Source organism: Phacochoerus africanus, chromosome 4 (genome assembly GCF_016906955.1).
Source record: "Phacochoerus africanus isolate WHEZ1 chromosome 4, ROS_Pafr_v1, whole genome shotgun sequence".
NCBI lineage: Eukaryota > Metazoa > Chordata > Mammalia > Artiodactyla > Suidae > Phacochoerus > Phacochoerus africanus.
Window position 1 is genome coordinate 126,297,386 of NC_062547.1, and position 18,521 is coordinate 126,315,906.

Here is an 18,521-nt window from a genome sequence, read left to right on the forward strand (position 1 = left end):
GGCGCAGCAGAAAAGAATCCAACAACTAGTAACCATGAAGTTGTGGGTTCAATCCCTGGCTTCATTCAGTGGGTTAAGGATCTGACGTTGCCATGAGCCATGGTGTAGGTCACAGACGTGGCTTGGATCTGGTGTTGCTGTGGCTGTGGTGTAGGCCAGAAGCTGCAGCCCTGATTTGACCCCTGGCCTGGCAACTTAGATATGCTATGGGTGTGGCCCTAAAAAGCAAAAAAAAATTTTTTTTTTCCCCGAAATAACCTGACTTTAGTTTTGCCTTTACCATAGCTCCTATACCTGTACCACAAGAATCTTGTGATGGTTCTGGAATATTAAGAGATAATAAACTGTGCAGGGACCAAATTAGTTTAAATTAGTATAGTACTGAAAAAGCCAATTGATATATATTAAGTTAAGCAAATTTGAGATTAAAGAGCGTTTTTGTTCACTTTTGCCCTGTATTGGTACATATTTTAAATAATCAAATTGTTATTGAACAGAGGGGTTTGTAAATGAAGAGCTTATATGGCCCTGTTCCTTTAAAGGAAAACTAAGCCTAAAATCTTAAATTCCTTTTAAAATTTGTGTAAAGGTAGGGGGTGAGGTGCAGGGATTGTTTAAGTGATAGTTACTTTTTAAATATATTTGTTAGATGTATTACTTTTGTGATTTTCAATCCAAATTAATTTGGCTGAAGCAAATTACTCCATAATGAGAAATGCTTTAAGGAGACTGTAGTCTTCTAAATATAAGAAAATTAAACAAAGGGGACTTAACAGATGTGAGAAGAGACATGATATGAAATGACAAATCTAGTAAAATGGATATAAATACCTATAGATATGGTGCTTTAACCTACCTGATGTGCTGAGGATGTCTCTTGTCCTAGTTAATTAAAATATGCACACTCTTGAATAACTCTGTTCATTTGGAGTTGTTAACATTATTGTCTGCATTTTTGAAATATGCTGTATGATACAAGTTAGCAGTCTAAGTATGTTTTTTTCCTTATTACCTAAGTCATTATTTGCACTTTTAGTAGAAATCTAGAGTTAGTCACCTACATCTATAGGTGTATGTTATTTAGGAGTAATCCATAATACTATCTACTAATTATTAACCACCCACTAGATTAAGGCACTGTGCTACATACTTTCGTTTTATTTCTACTCTATAAATCTAGATCTCATTTCCCTCTTTTATATATAGAAGAACTGTGAGTTATAGAAAGAAATTAAATGAATTTGCTCAAGATCTTACAGTGACAAAACCAGTATTTGAATCCAAATTTAATTTGTTTCCAAGCCCATATTTTAAAAATACACTGTGTGTTTTCTTCTTCATCAGCCTCCTTTAAGAACTTGTATTAATTTATTATTTCTCAATTCAAAAGCTCTTTATTTTGAATAAATGAAAATAACTGTTTCACCCAAGTTATTAATGCTTAATTCATCATTTGTTAAATTAATAAATACTAAAGTAATACGAATATATTCCCAACATTAAGCTAGAAAAGGGATTATTATTGTTTCATCCTATCCATCAGGTTTTTTTTTTAATATAGTTTCTAATGACAGTTTTATGTTCCTGTTTCATTTCTTTCCTGCATTCACTCACTCTTGCTCCACTAAACTCCTTGAAAGAAGTAGTGGACTTGGTTGAATTGTTCTGTTACAGTCTTTTTGTCTATTTCTTCATTTAGTTCTGCATACTAAGTACATTTATTCGTTTGCCCTTTTCATCTTGTGTAGGACTCTTTTTTTTTTCTTCCCCAGTCTTGTTATACTCATATTGCTTTGCCTTTTTAAATTAAAATTAGCTAATAAAAATAAAAATTTTTTAATTAGCTCTTAGTAATCGCTTCCACATTTTTACTTTACTTTCTGTTGTCTTATAACTTTTTTTTTTTTAATTTCTGGCATATTTCCTACACTTAAATCTGCTTTTGATATCTTAGTAGGAAAAATTCCACCGTAGATATGACACCAGCATTTTCCTATTAAAGAAATCTTTCTTCAAAGCATAACACTCTTAGAAATCTTGTGAGCCACGAATTAATCCCCAAAGTCTAGTGAAATGGATTTTGTATATAGTTTTTTCCATTCTGAGCTTTTATATTTCATCTAATCACAGCTTTTTTTTGCTTTTAAGCAAATGAATATGGAAACCTTTTTTCTTTGATAATGGCATGTTTATTTTCAGTATCTCAGTATAAGAAAGTAGCATATAAGTACTTGGTTTTATTGCTTTCATTATTGCAGCATTTCTTGTATCATGAAAGTGTTTTAGTGTTAATTCCCAGTTAATAGTTTTATGTGATTCACTTATAGGGTGTGTTTGACCATCGAATGAAGTGCTGGCAGAAATGGGAAGATGCTCAAATGACTTTACTTAAAAAACGTGAAACTGAAGCAAAAATGATGGTTGCTAACAAACCAGATAAAATACAGCAGGCTAAAAATGAAATAAGAGAGGTGATTAATACAAAATGCTTTAACTCTTTACCCAGATTTTCCATGAGTCATTCATATGTGCATAATTTTTCATAAGTTTTTTTCTGAGCCATTCAACACTTAGCTATGTTTTCATAATTTTATGAACTGCTTTAGAATTATTTTAACATTTTGATCATTAAAATCTCCAGAGCTCTTTGTTACTTCTGCATAATTATGGAATGGATAAAGAAACATATAAGGAAGAGACTTAAATTAACCTTGAATTAATATTTACATATTTCTTTGGAGATGGTTAATTTGATTTCAGATAATTACTTACTTTGTGTCTAAAAATGGTTTTAGAGATAGACTTGTCCCACATTTAGCTGTTCAGGCAACATTATTCCCCATATATATGTATTATATATGGTATTTCAGTAAATTTACTAAGTTTATTATAATTTATACACTTTTTTTGCCATGCTTCAATAAGGAAATTGAAGAGGTAGGACAACCTTTATATTACTTAAAGTAAATGTACCTGCTCTTTGAAGAGTATGTACCAGTGTTTTGGTTACATAGTGGGAAAATGTCACTTCATTGCTTAAGTCTTCAGTTATTTTATTTTAGCTGTTCCATTGGTCACTAATCACATCATTGTTTTTGTAGTGAATTTAATATTTACCAGTAGGTGTTCAGTAGACCATAACTGTACTTTTTTTTTTTTAATCTGGACATTTCATCATTACAAAAATGTTTTTTAAATGTCATATAATTTTTCTAATTATTTCCATGGGCATATAAATCGTAATGAACATGTATTCCTGAAATTAGCAGCAGAATATTGATATATTTTTTAAAAATTTAAAGATATGGAAAATAATGAGAAATTACATTCTAATACTGTTAAATGATTTGATATTTATTTATTTTGTCTTTTTAGGGCTGCACCCATGGCATATGGAAGTTTCCAGCCTAGGGGTCCAGTCGGAGCTTCAGCTGCCGGCCTACACCACAGCCACAGCAATGCCAGATCTGAGCCGCATCTTCGACCTCCACCACAGCTCATGGCAATGCCGTATCTTTAACCCACTGAACAAGGCCAGGAATTGAACCCGCATCCTCATAGATGCTAGTCGGGTTTTTTAACTGCCGAGCCACGACGGGAACTCCTGATAATGAATTTTATATTCGGGGAAATCTTTTCATGTAAATTAAGTTGTGGCGAATGTAGTTCATTAAGTACTAGAATATCCTAATCTTGAATAAATCTGACAGTAAAATATTAAGGGAGAAAGTTCCCATCGTGGTGCAGTGGTTTGAATGATGCCAAATTGGGCTTTCCCAATATTGAACTTTCAGGGTTTTTAGGCATTGCATTGTAAATTAAATGAATGGTCATGACAGCTAGTTCTGTAATTTTTTCCCAGACAAGAATAAAAAACTTGTGCCCTTTTTTTTTTGTTTTTGTTAGTGGGAGGCAAAAGTGCAACAAGGAGAAAGAGATTTTGAACAGATCTCTAAAACGATTCGAAAAGAAGTGGGAAGATTTGAGGCAAGTATAATAATTGTATACTTAACAGCATGGTCACATTTTCTGTGTTATTGTGTTAAAATCAAATTTAGTTCTGTACTAATGAACCTTTTTTTTCATGTACTTTAACAGAAAGAACGAGTGAAAGATTTTAAAACTGTTATTATCAAGTACTTAGAGTCATTAGTACAAACACAACAACAGGTAAGGTAATTTTTTTTTATAACTTGCAGACTTCTAGAATTTGTTTGGGGTATACTTTTTCATTTTAAAGATAATCATCAGTGAATTCAGCTTTTAAACTGGAGAAGTAACCAGTGGAATACAGAAAAACAAAGACACCAAAGGAAAAAATGGTAGTTAAAGTAATTGAAAATTCTTGGGTCCTTTTTGCTTCTACTTCTTAACACTTTTCCCAATTTTAGGCTGTGAGAAAACATTCCTGTATATTTTCATGTAATTTGAGTAATAGAGCAAATTATGTAATATCTTAAATAGAAGGATTTCTTCCTTCATTTGTTTTAAAATATATAATAGGGAGTTCCCTTCATGGCTTAGGGATTAACGAGCAGACTGGGATCCATGAGGATGTGAGTTCGATCCCTGGCCCCTCTGAGTGGGTTAAGCATCCGGTGTTGCTGCGAGCTGTGTTGTAGGTCACAGACACAGCACAGATCCTGGATTGCTGTGGCTCTAGCATAGGCCAGCAGCTACAGCTCTGATTCGACCCCTAGCCTGGGAACCTCCATATGCCACGAGTGCAGCCCTAAAATAGCAAAATATATATAAATATATATATATATATATATACACACATGTATATAAAAAATAGATTGTACCTTTAAATTAGGTGAAGACATATCTTCAAATTATGTTTGTTTTACTTAGTAAAGTCAGTTTGTGTGTGTGTGTGTGTGTGTGTGTGTGTTGTTTTTGTTGTTTTTTGCTTTTTTATGGCCACACCTGTGGCATATGGAAATCCCAGACTAGGGGTCAAATCGGGAGTTGCAGCTGCCAGCCTGTGCCACAATCACAGCAACATGGGATCTGAGCTTCGTCTGTGACCTACCACACAGCTCACGGCGGTAACAGATCCTTAACCCACTGAACAAGGTCAGGGATCGAACGCACATCCTCATGGACACTAGTTTCATTTTTAACCTTTTGAGCCATAATGGGAACTCCCACATTTTTTTTAAATAGAAAAAACGTAGGTCCTGTAAGCTTTTTTTAATGGAGTTTTAACTTAATGGTAGTTTGTACGGCACTCTATTCTATTATCTGGACTATCCAGCAAAGACCAGCAGGTAATTTTTTCCAGTCTCTTTTCCTGCTTGGATATTTTCTTTTCTTCCTCATTTTTTCTCATTCTTTTTACTAGCAATAACATAAAATGAATATCCTCTGAACTAGGAAATGTTATAACCTTATATTGGAAAAGCTCGTTGCAATTTCATTATTTAAGGTAATCTTATTTAGCTTATATTAACAGACTTCCTTTTTTTTTCTTTTTAATTAGTTTTTTTTTTTAGGGCTGCAGGTGCTGAATATGGAGGTTCTCAGGCTAGGGGTGGAATCAGAACTATAACTGTCAGCCTACACCACAGACACAGCAACACCAGTTCTGAGCCCTGTCTGTGACCTATACCATAGCTCGAAGCAACACTGGATCCTTAAACCAATGATCGGGGCCAGGGATTGAACTCATGGATTCTACTTGGGATTTGTTTCCACTGAGCCACAACTGGAACTCCAACTTTCTTTCTCTGTGTACAGTTTTGCAAAAATTAAAGAAGTTCTTAGGTATTTTAAAGTTGTATTTTTTTACATGCAATAGTGAAATTAGGAGTTACCTGTCCTGGCTCAGCGGAAACGAGTATGACTGGCATCCATGAGGATGCAGGTTCAATCCCTGGCCTTGCTAAGAGGATTAAGGATCCGGCATTGCCCTGAGGTGTGGTATAGGTTACAGAGACAGCTCAGATCTGGAGTTGCTGTGGCTGTAGTATAGGCCTATGGCTACAGCTCTGATTTGACCCCTAGCCTGGGAACCTCTGTATGCCATGGGTGCAGCCCTAAAAAGACCAAAAAAAAAAAAAAAACTGAAATTAGCCAGGAGTAATTAATATTTGAAATAATTTTTTGAAAAATAAATTAAGAAAAAGGAGGGAGGAGTTCCCGTTGTGGCACAGTGGTTAACGAATCCAACTAGGAACCATGAGGTTGCGGGTTCCATCCCTGCCCTTGCTCAGTGGGTTAACCATCCGGCGTTGCCGTGAGCTGTGGTGTAGGTCGCAGACATGGCTCAGATATGGCATTGCTATGGCTCTGGCATAGGCGGGTGGCAGCAGCTCCGATTAGACCCCTAGCCTGGGAACCTCCATATGCCACGGGTGCAGCCCTAAAAAGACAAAAGACAAAATAAATTAATTAATAATTAATACATGAATTATGCTAATAAACTTAGTTTAAGGGAATTTGGATGATTCGCTTTAAGAACCAGACTTTAGTAAATTTTAATCTTTGTTGGCTATTTGTATAGATTTTTTATTAGGGGTGTCACAGGATATATTCTATAGATGACAAAAAAATTATGAGAATATCTTTTATTTTTATTATCATCCACAGCTGATAAAATACTGGGAGGCATTCCTACCTGAAGCCAAAGCCATTGCCTAGCAAGAAGATTATTCCTGTCAAGAAGATCTTGGATGTTCCAGTTATGCAGAATTCCACAATGAAATCATTTAAAACCATCTAAATAAACCACTATATATTTTATGAATTACATGTGGTTTTTTATAAATATATATTCTGACATTTTATTACAAGCTGCATGTCCTGACCTTTTTTGAATTAAGTGGACTGTGGCATGACATTCTGCAATACTTTGCCGAATTGAACACTATTGTGTCTTAAATACTTGCACTAAAAAGTGCACTGCAAGGCCAGAAAATTTTACAATATTTTTTCCTTTACAATATGTTCTGTAGTGTGTTCATCCTCTTTATGAAGTGAATTATCAATGCATAGATTAATGATCACTTATACATTCCTGTACAGAAATTATGATTTTGTGATTACAGTAATAAAATGATATTCCTTGTGACGTATTAGTAACAAATTATTTGGGTATTTAAGCATATTAGGATGTTTTAAAAGCATTTTTAATAGGAAGAAGAGTTTTCTTTTAGATGTATATAGGTGATACTACAACCTATTAATTTTTTTAATTGACAGAAAAAAAAACTTTTTCATTATTAAATGACTAAATGAAACTCAGTTTTCTTTTTACAAAATCTTTATAAATCAAAGAACATTTATCTCTTAGTTCAACTCTGGGGAATTCTCTTGTGTTGATAAAGGAGCCAGTAATTGTCTTTGCTTGTTTTTATCCATCCCTGTTTTAAGTGCCCAGTTTAAGAATTAGAAAAAATGTATTTATAATGCTTCTGCTACAAGTCCTATGGATTTTGCACATCTTCTACTATCTTCACATATATTTAATTTATTCCTTACCTTTCCTTTGTTTTTCATTTTAAACTGTAAGTAGGTTTTCTGTGGTCATAATTGACAAAGAATGGTGTCATGCTAAAATACTCTGTAATCTGATGAATAACGATAGTGCAAAACAAATTTGAAGTAAGATGAAAGTTGTCTTTTGCAACCATCTCACCTATTTATTTATCCTTAATGCTGATGAAAGTTTTTAAATTGCGACTGTCATCAGAGTTATTTTCATTTTTTAAAAAGAATTCTTAAAAATGCCTCTCTTCTCAGTCTTAAAAACTGTATCTCCCTTCCAGAAGAGTGAGATATTATATGTGTGAGTCCTTTCTAGCAGCCTCCTGGGTACAATGAACTTAACAGAGTATCCTCAGGATATGTTTGTTTCCACTTATTTTAACTGAGATTTTAAGCCTATTAGTACTATTCATATTGATGATCCTAGGACACAGAAGACTACCTGACACATAACAGGTTAATAGTAAAGACTTGGTGAATTGAACAGTAAAAAAAAATCCTAGAAGGTATAAAATAATGTTTGCCATCTTAAGAAGAAGCTGATACAGAAATAATATAGCTTCTCTTGTTGCTTTTATTGGAGGTAACTTAAAATACTTAAATGAGTGATTCATATTAATATATATCAGATCCTATCTTGTTGTCCCATTAATAATCAAAATATAGGCTTAGTGGTAACAGTGTCACCAAGAATGATGTCCTAGTATTAGGTACATAGTTACATTATTTCCAAAATTCAGTTTACACATAGGATAATAAGTTAGTTATTCAAGCCCAAATCTTAACTCTACAGTGGTACATTTGTAAGAACATCAAATACCTCCAAATAAAATAATAAATATTTTCAGATTTGATCAAGCCAAAGAGAGTAACCAACCCAGTCTCTGTTCCAGATTTCATTCTCCTTAACAACCTTTACTAAAAGGTAAAGAGTATATTGGGAATGTCAAGTAATTTATATGAGCCTCTGATACCTACCAACATTTTAATTTAATTTCTTCAACACCACACCTGTCTCCACACATTATTCCTCAATGTCTTAATCCATATTCATTCCAAATAAATAGAATGATGAGAGCATTGATAATGCTGATAACATAATCTTTTAGTTATAAAGGTCTGAATTGAAGTGTTTCTTTTTGTCTTTAACTGGATAAAAATTAAAGAAGGACTAAGCATAATACAGTGGAACAAGCTGAACTTGGACTCTTCATACTTGTGTTGCCTCCGTCACTCAGTAGCTGTGTGACTTTGGACATATCACATCTCATCTATAAAACAGGTATAAAACTGATTCCTGAAGTGCCTTTCTACTTTAAAATATGTTGTTTAAAATACCAGACTTCAGTATAAATATTATTTTATTAGAAAGTCAAATTTTAATCAAAACTGTTTTATTAAAGTGAAGCAAGACTAAAACTTGTGTAAAAAGTAATTTCTTAAATACAAAAAGTAAGTTTTTGATTGTATTTTTTGATGAGGTATTTTCAACTATCCATCACGTTTTATACATATATATTTATATTACTCTCAAAATTGCCCTTGTTTCATTGTTGCTATTCTTTAAACCTTTTTTATTATTCAGATACAGTAAAGTTTTACAAGTTCTTCTACAAATTGTTTCATAAATTGTATTTTAGGAGTTCCCATTGCAACTTAGCAGGTTAAGGACTGGACATTGTCTCTGTGAGGATGCAGGTTCATCTCCTGGCCTGACTAAGTGGGTTAAGGAACCTGGTGTTGACATAAGCTGCAGAGTAGGTCGCAGATGCAGCTCAGATCTGGTGTTTCCAGGGCTGTGAAATAGGCTGCAGCTGCAGCTCCAGTTCGACCCCTGGACTAGGAACTTCCATATGCTGGAAGTGTGGCCATAAAAAGAAAAAGGGGAAAAAAAATACACACACACACACACACACACACACACATCTTAAGGAAGGAAATCAGATGACTGGAGAAAGATTATATTCCTGCGAAAAATACTTGATGTAACTAAAGGGAATGGCAAAGATTTTCATTTTTCTGTCCTCAAGCATATGACTAATTATAAAGCTAAATGGCACCTTCGCTTTCTTGTTATGACACTGCATGGACAGTCATATGATTGACAAGAGTTTGAAATTGAGTAACAGTAACTACAAATAGGCTGAGCGAAAGTCATCCTGTTTTAAAGGAAGGAAGGTCCCTGGTGGGAGGGAACATAAGAGCTATGAAAAGGCAGTCCAGTCACGGGTGAGAACTTTGGGAGCATTTCCATATCCAGTAGTCAGGAAATGTGTGCAATATCTCTCTTTGTGACATAGTCTGTTTCAAAGTATTGAAAAAACGAACAGAATTATCAACTTCCTTATCCATATCCTCATAGTAAAGGATACCGTTTCAGGTAGTAAGGTAAATAGTTGGCCAGACAGAAGTAGCAAGAAGAGGGGGGAGTTGCCACAAGAGTGATATGAAAAGTGATTGCCCTGACTTTGTAATCATGGCCATGAAGAGCTCATGATGATCTGTGGATGAGGTCCTTAGAATTCAGACCAATAGAAACATAATGTGAACTACATACATAATTTTAAATTTGCTATAGCCAGCTTTTAAAGAGTAAAAAACAGGTAAAAATAATTTTTAACCTAGCAGCTCCAAGATACTTTAACATGTAATCCATATATCATAAGTTATTGTGATGTTTTGCATTGTTTTGTGTACTGAGTCTTCAATACACATTGCGTATTTTATACTTTCATCACATCTTCATTTGGACTAGCCACATTTTAAGTGATCAGTTATCACACGTCGCTAGTGGGTGTGATATTGGACAATACAGACTTAAACAGTGCTGTGGACCTGGAATGGAGAGCAAAGCAAGTCCAACAGGTGTTATTTGCCATCCCAAATCCAGTGAAAAATTCAAACCTAAATAAAAGGGGCCAATCAGTGTTGCTCTCAAACACAGGTACAAGTTAGGTGCAAGACTTTGTAGCACAGTGCTTTGCAAGTAATGGGTACTCAGTATCTTCTGGGACAAGTGGTAACACTTTTGCGTGAAGGAAATTTGAAGGCTCTAGTACAACTTCGTCATTTTATAGATTAGCAAATCCAGAGCTTAAATCATGATTGAACTGAGTTTTCCTCTTAAACATGTTAAACGTCTGTGAACATTCTTCCTTGAAAATGTATGATAAGCTTTTCAATGTTCTAATCATTTACACAAAATTCTAGGAAGTCCTTTGGTATACAGATATTTTATTTCTTTAAACTTTTACTTCAGAAGTTGTGGCTTGCTGTCAAATCTTCTCATGCACATGGAGAAATTAAAAATCCTCATTTTCCTTTCTCTTGTCACATACTTTTTTGATTCTCAAAAAAATTGAGTAATTTTAAGTATTTTTCTTAATTCACTGAGTCAAACGGAAACTTTGTAATTAAAGCCAAAGCCAATTAAGGTGAAGCTGCCGGAGTTCCCGTCGTGGCGCAGTGGTTAACGAATCCGACTAGGAACCATGAGGTTGCGGGTTCGATCCCTGCCCTTGCTCAGTGGGTTAACGATCCGGCGTTGCCGTGAGCTGTGGTGTAGGTTGCAGACTCGGCTCGGATCCCGCATTGCTGTGGCTCTGGCGTAGGCCGGTGGCTACAGCTCCGATTCAACCCCTATCCTGGGAACCTCCATATGCTGCGGGAGCAGCCCAAGAAATAGCAAAAAGACAAAAAAAAAAAAAGGTGAAGCTGCCTACGTCCCATGTGTTAATACACAGAAAAAAATTTTTCTTTTTTTTTTTTCTTTCTGGACAGCGTCTGTAGCATATGAAAGTTCCCAGGCTAGAGATCCAATCAGAGCTGCAGCTGCCAGCCTGTGTCATAGCAACAGCAGATCCGAGCCAAGTCTGCAACCTACACCACAATTTACGGCAATGCCGGATCCTTAACCCACTGAGCGGGGCCAGGGATCGAATCTGAATCCTCATGGATGCTATTTGAGTTCGTTACCACTGAGCCACAACAGGAACTCCCATAAAATTATTTTTTCATTTAGATCAGTGAATGGAATAAACTGCTTTAAGGGACTACTTTGAGAAAAATAAGTTCTATTTAAAATTTATGTATTTGTAACTGTTTAATGAAAGCTAAAATCAGACAAAAATTTAACAAAATAAACAATAAATTGCTTTCTCACTGCTTCCATAGTCAAGTCTTGAGTTATCTTGATTTTAACGTATATTTATTTCCTAGATCTTTGTTTCAAATGTCTTCACTATGTATGTGTATAAGTTGGTGTGAATATTTATGTTTATGTGCATGTATAATAATAATGCTTTTCAACCAAACTTAGTTTCTAAATTTCAGTTTAATGTGTTTCCCAGCCTCTTCTAACTGAGACATAAAGCAAAATGCTTACGTGTTCAGTTCTATTGCTTAGATATCATTTTGCCAAGGCCCAGCTTGTGTTGATTCTGTTTCTGAAATCTGTTCCCTTCTCATTTCTACTCTTTTTACTCCACAAGATCTTGTGACCATGATAAAGTCCAAAATATCCAAGTTGGTCTCAGACTGCTTTTCCCGTCGATCATACTCCTTACCTTCACCCACCTTTTGCTTTAATCAAGTAACCCCCGTGTCTTGCGAGCATGCGCTATCCTTTCCTGGCTCAGTGCTGTTGATGTTACTTCCTCTGAGTTACCTTTTCCCCTTTACCAGCAATTGGTTAAATCCTACCCAGTCTTTAAAACCAACATCTTCCATATATCCTTTTTAATCTAACTAGAAGGAAGCCAGGACTCAGCAGGACTCTAGTAACCCTTTGCACCTTTCAGATGGTGCTTCCTAATGTCTGCCTTCCACAATAGCTGTCTTTCTGCTTGGAGCAGTCTGTATGCCTCTCAAGTTAACTATTATGCCCTTGTTTCTAGAAAAACCTAGTACGGCATGGCCAAGATAGTCTAATGGGGTGATTAAAAATGAAGTTACACATGTAGTCTTCCGTTTGAACCCTGGCTCAATGTTGACTTTGAGCAAGTTATTTTTCTCTAAAACTTAAGTTTTTCTGTTTGTAAAATGGAAAGTAATAATGGTACCTGTTCAGGTATTCCCTCAGAGGATTAAGGTAATTGATGTGAATTTCTCAGCAGTGTTCTTTGCTTAATAAATATTAGCTATTACTCATCCTGTAAATGTTTACTGAATACTCAATCTCAGTCTGAACAAAGTACCTGCCTTTTGATTATTTCACCAGTCCTCACAGCTTCTTCAAAACAATGGGTGTGTGCTTGACTTAGGATCTAAATGGGCTTACCAAAATGGGTTTCTTCGCAGAAGCTGCCCCTGATATCTGCTCTTGGAGCCCCGAGGCTAACGATCAGACGTGGAAGGGAAGTCTGCTTTTATTCAGCCAGGAAATTTAGAATGACCCCCCACTACAGAGGAGGTTGTTCTAAATTCAGAGTTACTAGTTAAATGAGTTGTGAGGAAAGGAGCAGAGACTTCTAAGAAACTTGGAGACAAAGGAAAGAAGGGTGAGGCAGAAATGTGGCAATTTCTTAGGTAAATAAGTTTGTTGCCACACACAAACACATGTAAGAACCTTGAATATGTGGTGGCCTAAGAGAAGTAGTAATCAATGAAGAAAAATCATGGAGAATAAAGAAGATCATGACAGCAGTTGGTAGAAGAGCAAGCATACATCCAACTAATGGTGAGGGCCTGACATTGCAGTGAAGTAGGAACAGAGATAATTTAGGGAAATGGAGATAAGAATGGGGCAAGCTTCACATCCACTCATTCAGTAAATACTGGTCAGTCTCAACTGTGACAGGCACTGAAACAATGGATTGGGTGTCAGGGAATGACAAGAAAATTGTCTAGGATGATGCCGGGATTTCTGGCTTTGATGACTTAAGATACTACTGCTTTAACTGAGATGCAGCAGGTTTGGGTAAAAATAAACTTATGAGGGGCTTGTTTGTGATGTAGTTTTGGAAATCCGAGATGAAAATGTGTGAAAACTTAAGTCAGGACTAGGTATTGCATCATCAACTTAGAGATGTGAACATGCTCTGTCCCTTGAAACCATGACTGTTAATTAATGCTCCTTAGAAAACAGAGTGGCATCTTAGAACAAAATCCCATGTAAAACCAGCATTTGAGGCAAGAATGGAGGTGAAGTCAGGCAGATGGAAAGATCCTCAGAAAAAATAGGGATATTTCTCCCTCTGAAAAATAAGGAAAGGAAAGATGGATATGTTTGGAAATAGTTCCTGAATGCTTTTATTTTCTTAATGAACTAAGACTTTGTAATTTAACTGATTGTATGTTGGAAATCACTTTCTTGAGACTTTTGAAGACAGCTTCATTGTCATCTATCTTCCAATGTTACTGTTGAGAATTTGAAAGCCATTCTGTTTTCTGATCTTTTGTATATTAGAGCCACATCCCCACCCACCCCTTTCCAGACTGCAGGATCTTTGTTTATCAGTGTTCTGAAACCTCATAAAGATTTGCTATGGTATACATCTTTTTTCATTCTGTGTGTACTTTCAATCGGGAGACATGACATTTGGTTCTAGACATTTTCTTGAGTTATTTCACTCCTATTTTCCTCATATACTCTCTCTTCCTTCTAAAAGACCCATTATTTGGATATAGGATGTCCTCTACTGATGCTCTTGTTTTTCTTTCCTATTTTGCATCTGTCATTTTTTTCTACTGTTTGGTCTTGGCTCTACTCTCAACTTTCTGATTGTTCTTTAACTTGTTCTTGTTTCATAGATGAAACAATGTCTTCTTGTATCTCTCTGAGGATATAAGTGATAGTTTTACTTGTAAAATTTTTTTTGCCTCCCTCTTCTGTTTCTTCAAAATTGTTCTATTTTTATCTCTCTTCCACATTGGATGCTTTCTTCAGTTAATCTGTTCATCTTTGGATGTCTTAAGATGAAGAGTGGGAACCGAAAGCTGATTGGAAGCTCTGAGTGTAGTAATGGGGCTTGTCAAATAATAAAAAAAAAAATCTAGCTTTACTGAGATATAATTGACAAAAATTGTATATATTAAAGGTGTAAAATGTAATGGTTTCATATAAATATACATTGTGAAATGAGAACCACAACCAAACTAATTAGCATTCATTACCTCACATAGTTACCTTTTTTTTTTTTTTAACTTCTCCATCCTCTTCTCTCTGGCAACCACTAGTATGTTCTCTGTATCTGTGAGTCTTTTACTGTTTTGTTGTGTTTGTTTGTTTTGTGTTTTTTCTTTTTGGCCATCTGCAGCATATGGAGTTCCTGGGCCAGGGATCAGGACTGAGCCATGTTGTGACCTAGGCCACAGCCTCGGCAATGCCAGATCCTCAACCCACTGTGCCCAGCTGGGGATTGAACCTGTGTCCTAGTGTTCCAGAGATCTTATTGCACCACAGAGGGAACTCCTGTTTTATTTTTTAGATTCTACATGTAAGTGATATCATATGGTCTTTCTCTGTCTGATCTATTTCACTTAATATAATACCCTCCAGGGTCAAATGTATATAACAAATGACAAGATGTCATTCTTTTTTATGGCTGAGTATTATCCATTGTTTGTGTATCTTGGCTATTGTAAATAATATTACAGTGAACTAAAGGTGCATGTATCTCTTCGAATTAGTGTTTTTGTGTTTTGCAGAAATAGACCTATAAATGGAATTGCTGGATCATACTGTAGTTCTATTTTTAATTTTTTGAGGAAATTTCATATTCTTTTCCATAATGGTTTTACAATTTACATTCCCACCAAGGGTTCCCTTTTCATCACATGCTCACCAACATTTGTTTTTTGTTGTCTTTTTGATGATAGCTATTCTGGCAGATGTGAGGTAGTATTTCACGGTTTTGAGTTACATTTCTTTGCTGACTAGTGATGCTATCATTTCATGTGTCTCTTGGCCATCTGTATTCTCCATCAGAAAAATGTCTAGGAGTTGCCATCGTGGCTCATTGGTTAACGAATCCGAATAGGAATGATGAGGTTGCAGGTTCAATCCCTAGCCTCACTCAGTGGGTTAAGGATCTGGTGTTGCCATGAGCTGTGGTGTAGGTCACAGACGTGACTCGGATGTGGTGTTGCTGTGGCTCTGGCATAGGCCAGCGGCTACAGCTCCGATTAGACCCCTAGCCTGGAAACCTCCATATGCCTCAGGTGCGGCCCTAGAAAAGACAAAAAAAAAAGAAAGAAAGAAAAATGTCTATTCAGGTTCTTTGCTGATTTTTTTTTTTTTTTTGATGTTGAGTTGTATGGGTTTTTTTGATGTTGAGTTGTATATTTTGGATATTGACCCTTTATCAGATATATTGTTTGTGAATATCTTCTCCCATTCAGTAATGTGCCGTTTCAATTAGTTGATAGCTTCCTTCATTATAAAAAAGTTTTTGAGTTTTATGTAGTTCCATTTGTCTGTTTTTGCTTTTGTTTCCTTTGCCTAAGGAGATATATTCCCCCCCCCACCCCAAACATTGCTATCGATGTCAAAGAGCTGCTCTGATCTTTATTATTTCTTTCCTTCTTCTAACTTTGGGTTTTGTTTGTAGTGTTAGATTGTTTAAGAGTTTTCCTTCTTTCCCAAGGTAAGCTTGTATAGCTATAAACTTCCCTCTTAGAACTGCTTTTGTTGTGTCCTGCATGTTTTGGATCATTTTGTTTCCATTTTCATTTGTCTCTAGGTTTCTGATTTCTTCTTTAATTACTTCGGTGATCCATTGCTTGTTTGGTAGCATACTGTTTAGCTTCAACCTGCCTGTGATTTTTGCATTTTTTTTTCCCTTGCAGTTGATTTCTAATCTCAGACTCTTGTGGTCAAAAAGACAAATATAATTTCAGTCCTTAAATTTATTGAGACTTGTTTGTAGCCTAGCATGTGATCCTGGAGAATGTTCCATGTGCAGTTGAAAAAAATATGTACATGGAGTTCCCATCGTGGCTCAGTGGAGGTGAATCTGACTGGCATTCATGAGGACACAGGTTCGACTCCTGGTCTCACTCAGTGGGTTAAGGATCCGGTGTTGGCAAGAGCTGTGGTGTAGGTCGCAGATGCACCTCAGATCCCGTGTTGCTGTGGCTGTGGCGTAGGCTAGCAGCTACAGCTCTGATTTGACCTCTTGCCTGGGAACCTCCATATGCTGTATGTAGGCCCCCCAAAAACAAACAAACAAAAATTTGTATATCCATTAAATCCATCTGGCCTAATTTGTTAAGGCCAGCATTTCCTCATTGATTTTTCTGGCTGAATGATCTGTCCACTGATAAGTGGTGTTAAAGTCTCCAAATATTATTGTGTTACTGTTAATTTCTCCCCTTATCTTTGTTATATTTGCTTTGCATGTTTAGATGTGCCTATATTGAGTATATGTGTATTTACAATTGATATATCTTCTTGGTTTGATACCTTTATCATTATGTAATGTCCTTCTTTGTTTCTTTTATAATTTTTGTTTTAAAGTCTATTTTGTCTGATGTAAGTATTGCTACCCTGGCTCTCTTTTGGTTTTCATTTGCAAGGAATAACATTTTCCATCTGCTCACTTTTAGTCTGTGTGTGTCTTTAGATTTGAAGTGAGTCTCTCATATATACAAATCTTGTTTTTGTATCTATTCATCCACTCTACGTCTTTTGATCAGACCATTTAGTCCATTTATATTTAAAGTAATTATTGATTGGTATGTACTTGCTGCTATTTTGTTCATTGTTTTCTGATTGTTTTTGAAGTTTTTTTGTTCCTTTCTTCTTTTGCTATCTTCCCTTGTGATTTGATGACTATCTTTAGTGTTTTATTTAGGTTTCTTTCTCTTTGTAAATTGGTCAATCTCTTAAGTTTGAATGCATTCTAACAACCACACATTTTTACCCTTCCCATCATGAAAATATTCATATGTATATATAGCTTTTTAGGGTCTCACCTGCAGCGAATGGACGTTCCCAAGCTAGGGGTTGAATCAGAGCTACAGATGCCAGCTTATGCCACAGCTACAGCAATGTGGGATCTGAGCTGCATCTGGGACCTACACCATAGCTCATGGCAACATCAGATCCTTAACCCACTGATCGAGGCCAGGGATTGAATCCACATCCTCTTGGATCCTAGTAGGGTTCCATAGCAGCTGAGCCACTAAGGGAACTCCATGAATAATATTTTTGACATTATGTTTTACATCTTTTTGTGTTGTGTATCCTTTAATTACTTATTATTAATATGGATGATTCTACTGCTTTTGTCTAATCTTCCTACTACCTTTATAGTGGTTGATCTACCTTTCCTATACTGTATGTTTGCCTTTGCCAATGAGATTTTCCTTTTGTAATTTTTGTATTTCTAATTTTCTTTTCTGCTTAAAATCTCTGTAACATCTCCTGTAAAGTTGGTGTGGTGGTGATGAAATCTTTTAGCTTTTGCTTATCTATAAAACTCTTTCTCTGTTTTTCAAATCTGAATTTTAGCCTTGCAGAGTAGAGTATTCTTGGTTGTAGATTTTTTCTTTCATTACCTCAAAAATATCCTGCCACTCCCTTTCGGTCTGCAGAGTTTCTGCTGAAAAGTCATATGAAAATCTTATGGGAGTTTCCTTGTGTGTAAGTAGTTGCTTTTCCATTGCTGCTTCTAAGATTTTCTCTTTATCTTTAAATTTGCCATTTAAAAAAAAATGTTTTTTTGTTTGTTTTTTGTTTTTGTTTTATTTTTTTAGGGCTGCACCTGCAGCATATGGAAGTTCCCAGGCTAGGGATTGAATCAGACCAACAGCTGCCAGCCTATGCCACAGCCACAGCAATGAGGGATACGACTGAGCTGTGTCTGCAACCTACACCACAGCTCACAGCAGCTCTGGATCCTTGACCCACTGAGCAAGGCCAGGGATCAAATTCATGCCCTCATGAATACTAATTGGGTTTGTTACCACTGAACCACAATGGGAATTCCTAATTTTGCCATTTTAATTACAGTGTGTGTTGTTGTGTTCCTCTTTGGGTTCATCTTGTTTGAGACTCTGTGCTTCTTGGATCTGGATGTCTATTTCCT

The 18,521-nt window shown here is 35.8% G+C and overlaps 1 protein-coding gene across 1 annotated transcript in view; it reads left to right on the plus strand.

The window, feature by feature from the left end:
• SNX2 (sorting nexin 2) overlaps nucleotides 1-6,751 on the plus strand; it is a 58,460-nt gene extending 51,709 nt beyond the window's left edge. The window contains exons 12-15 of the mRNA XM_047778501.1: nucleotides 2,328-2,471; nucleotides 3,907-3,987; nucleotides 4,099-4,170; nucleotides 6,595-6,751. Coding sequence (XP_047634457.1) covers nucleotides 2,328-2,471; nucleotides 3,907-3,987; nucleotides 4,099-4,170; nucleotides 6,595-6,645 — 348 coding nt within the window. The 3' untranslated portion in view covers nucleotides 6,646-6,751. The remainder of the gene's footprint in view (nucleotides 1-2,327; nucleotides 2,472-3,906; nucleotides 3,988-4,098; nucleotides 4,171-6,594) is intronic.
• Nucleotides 6,752-18,521: the final 11,770 nt, after the last annotated feature.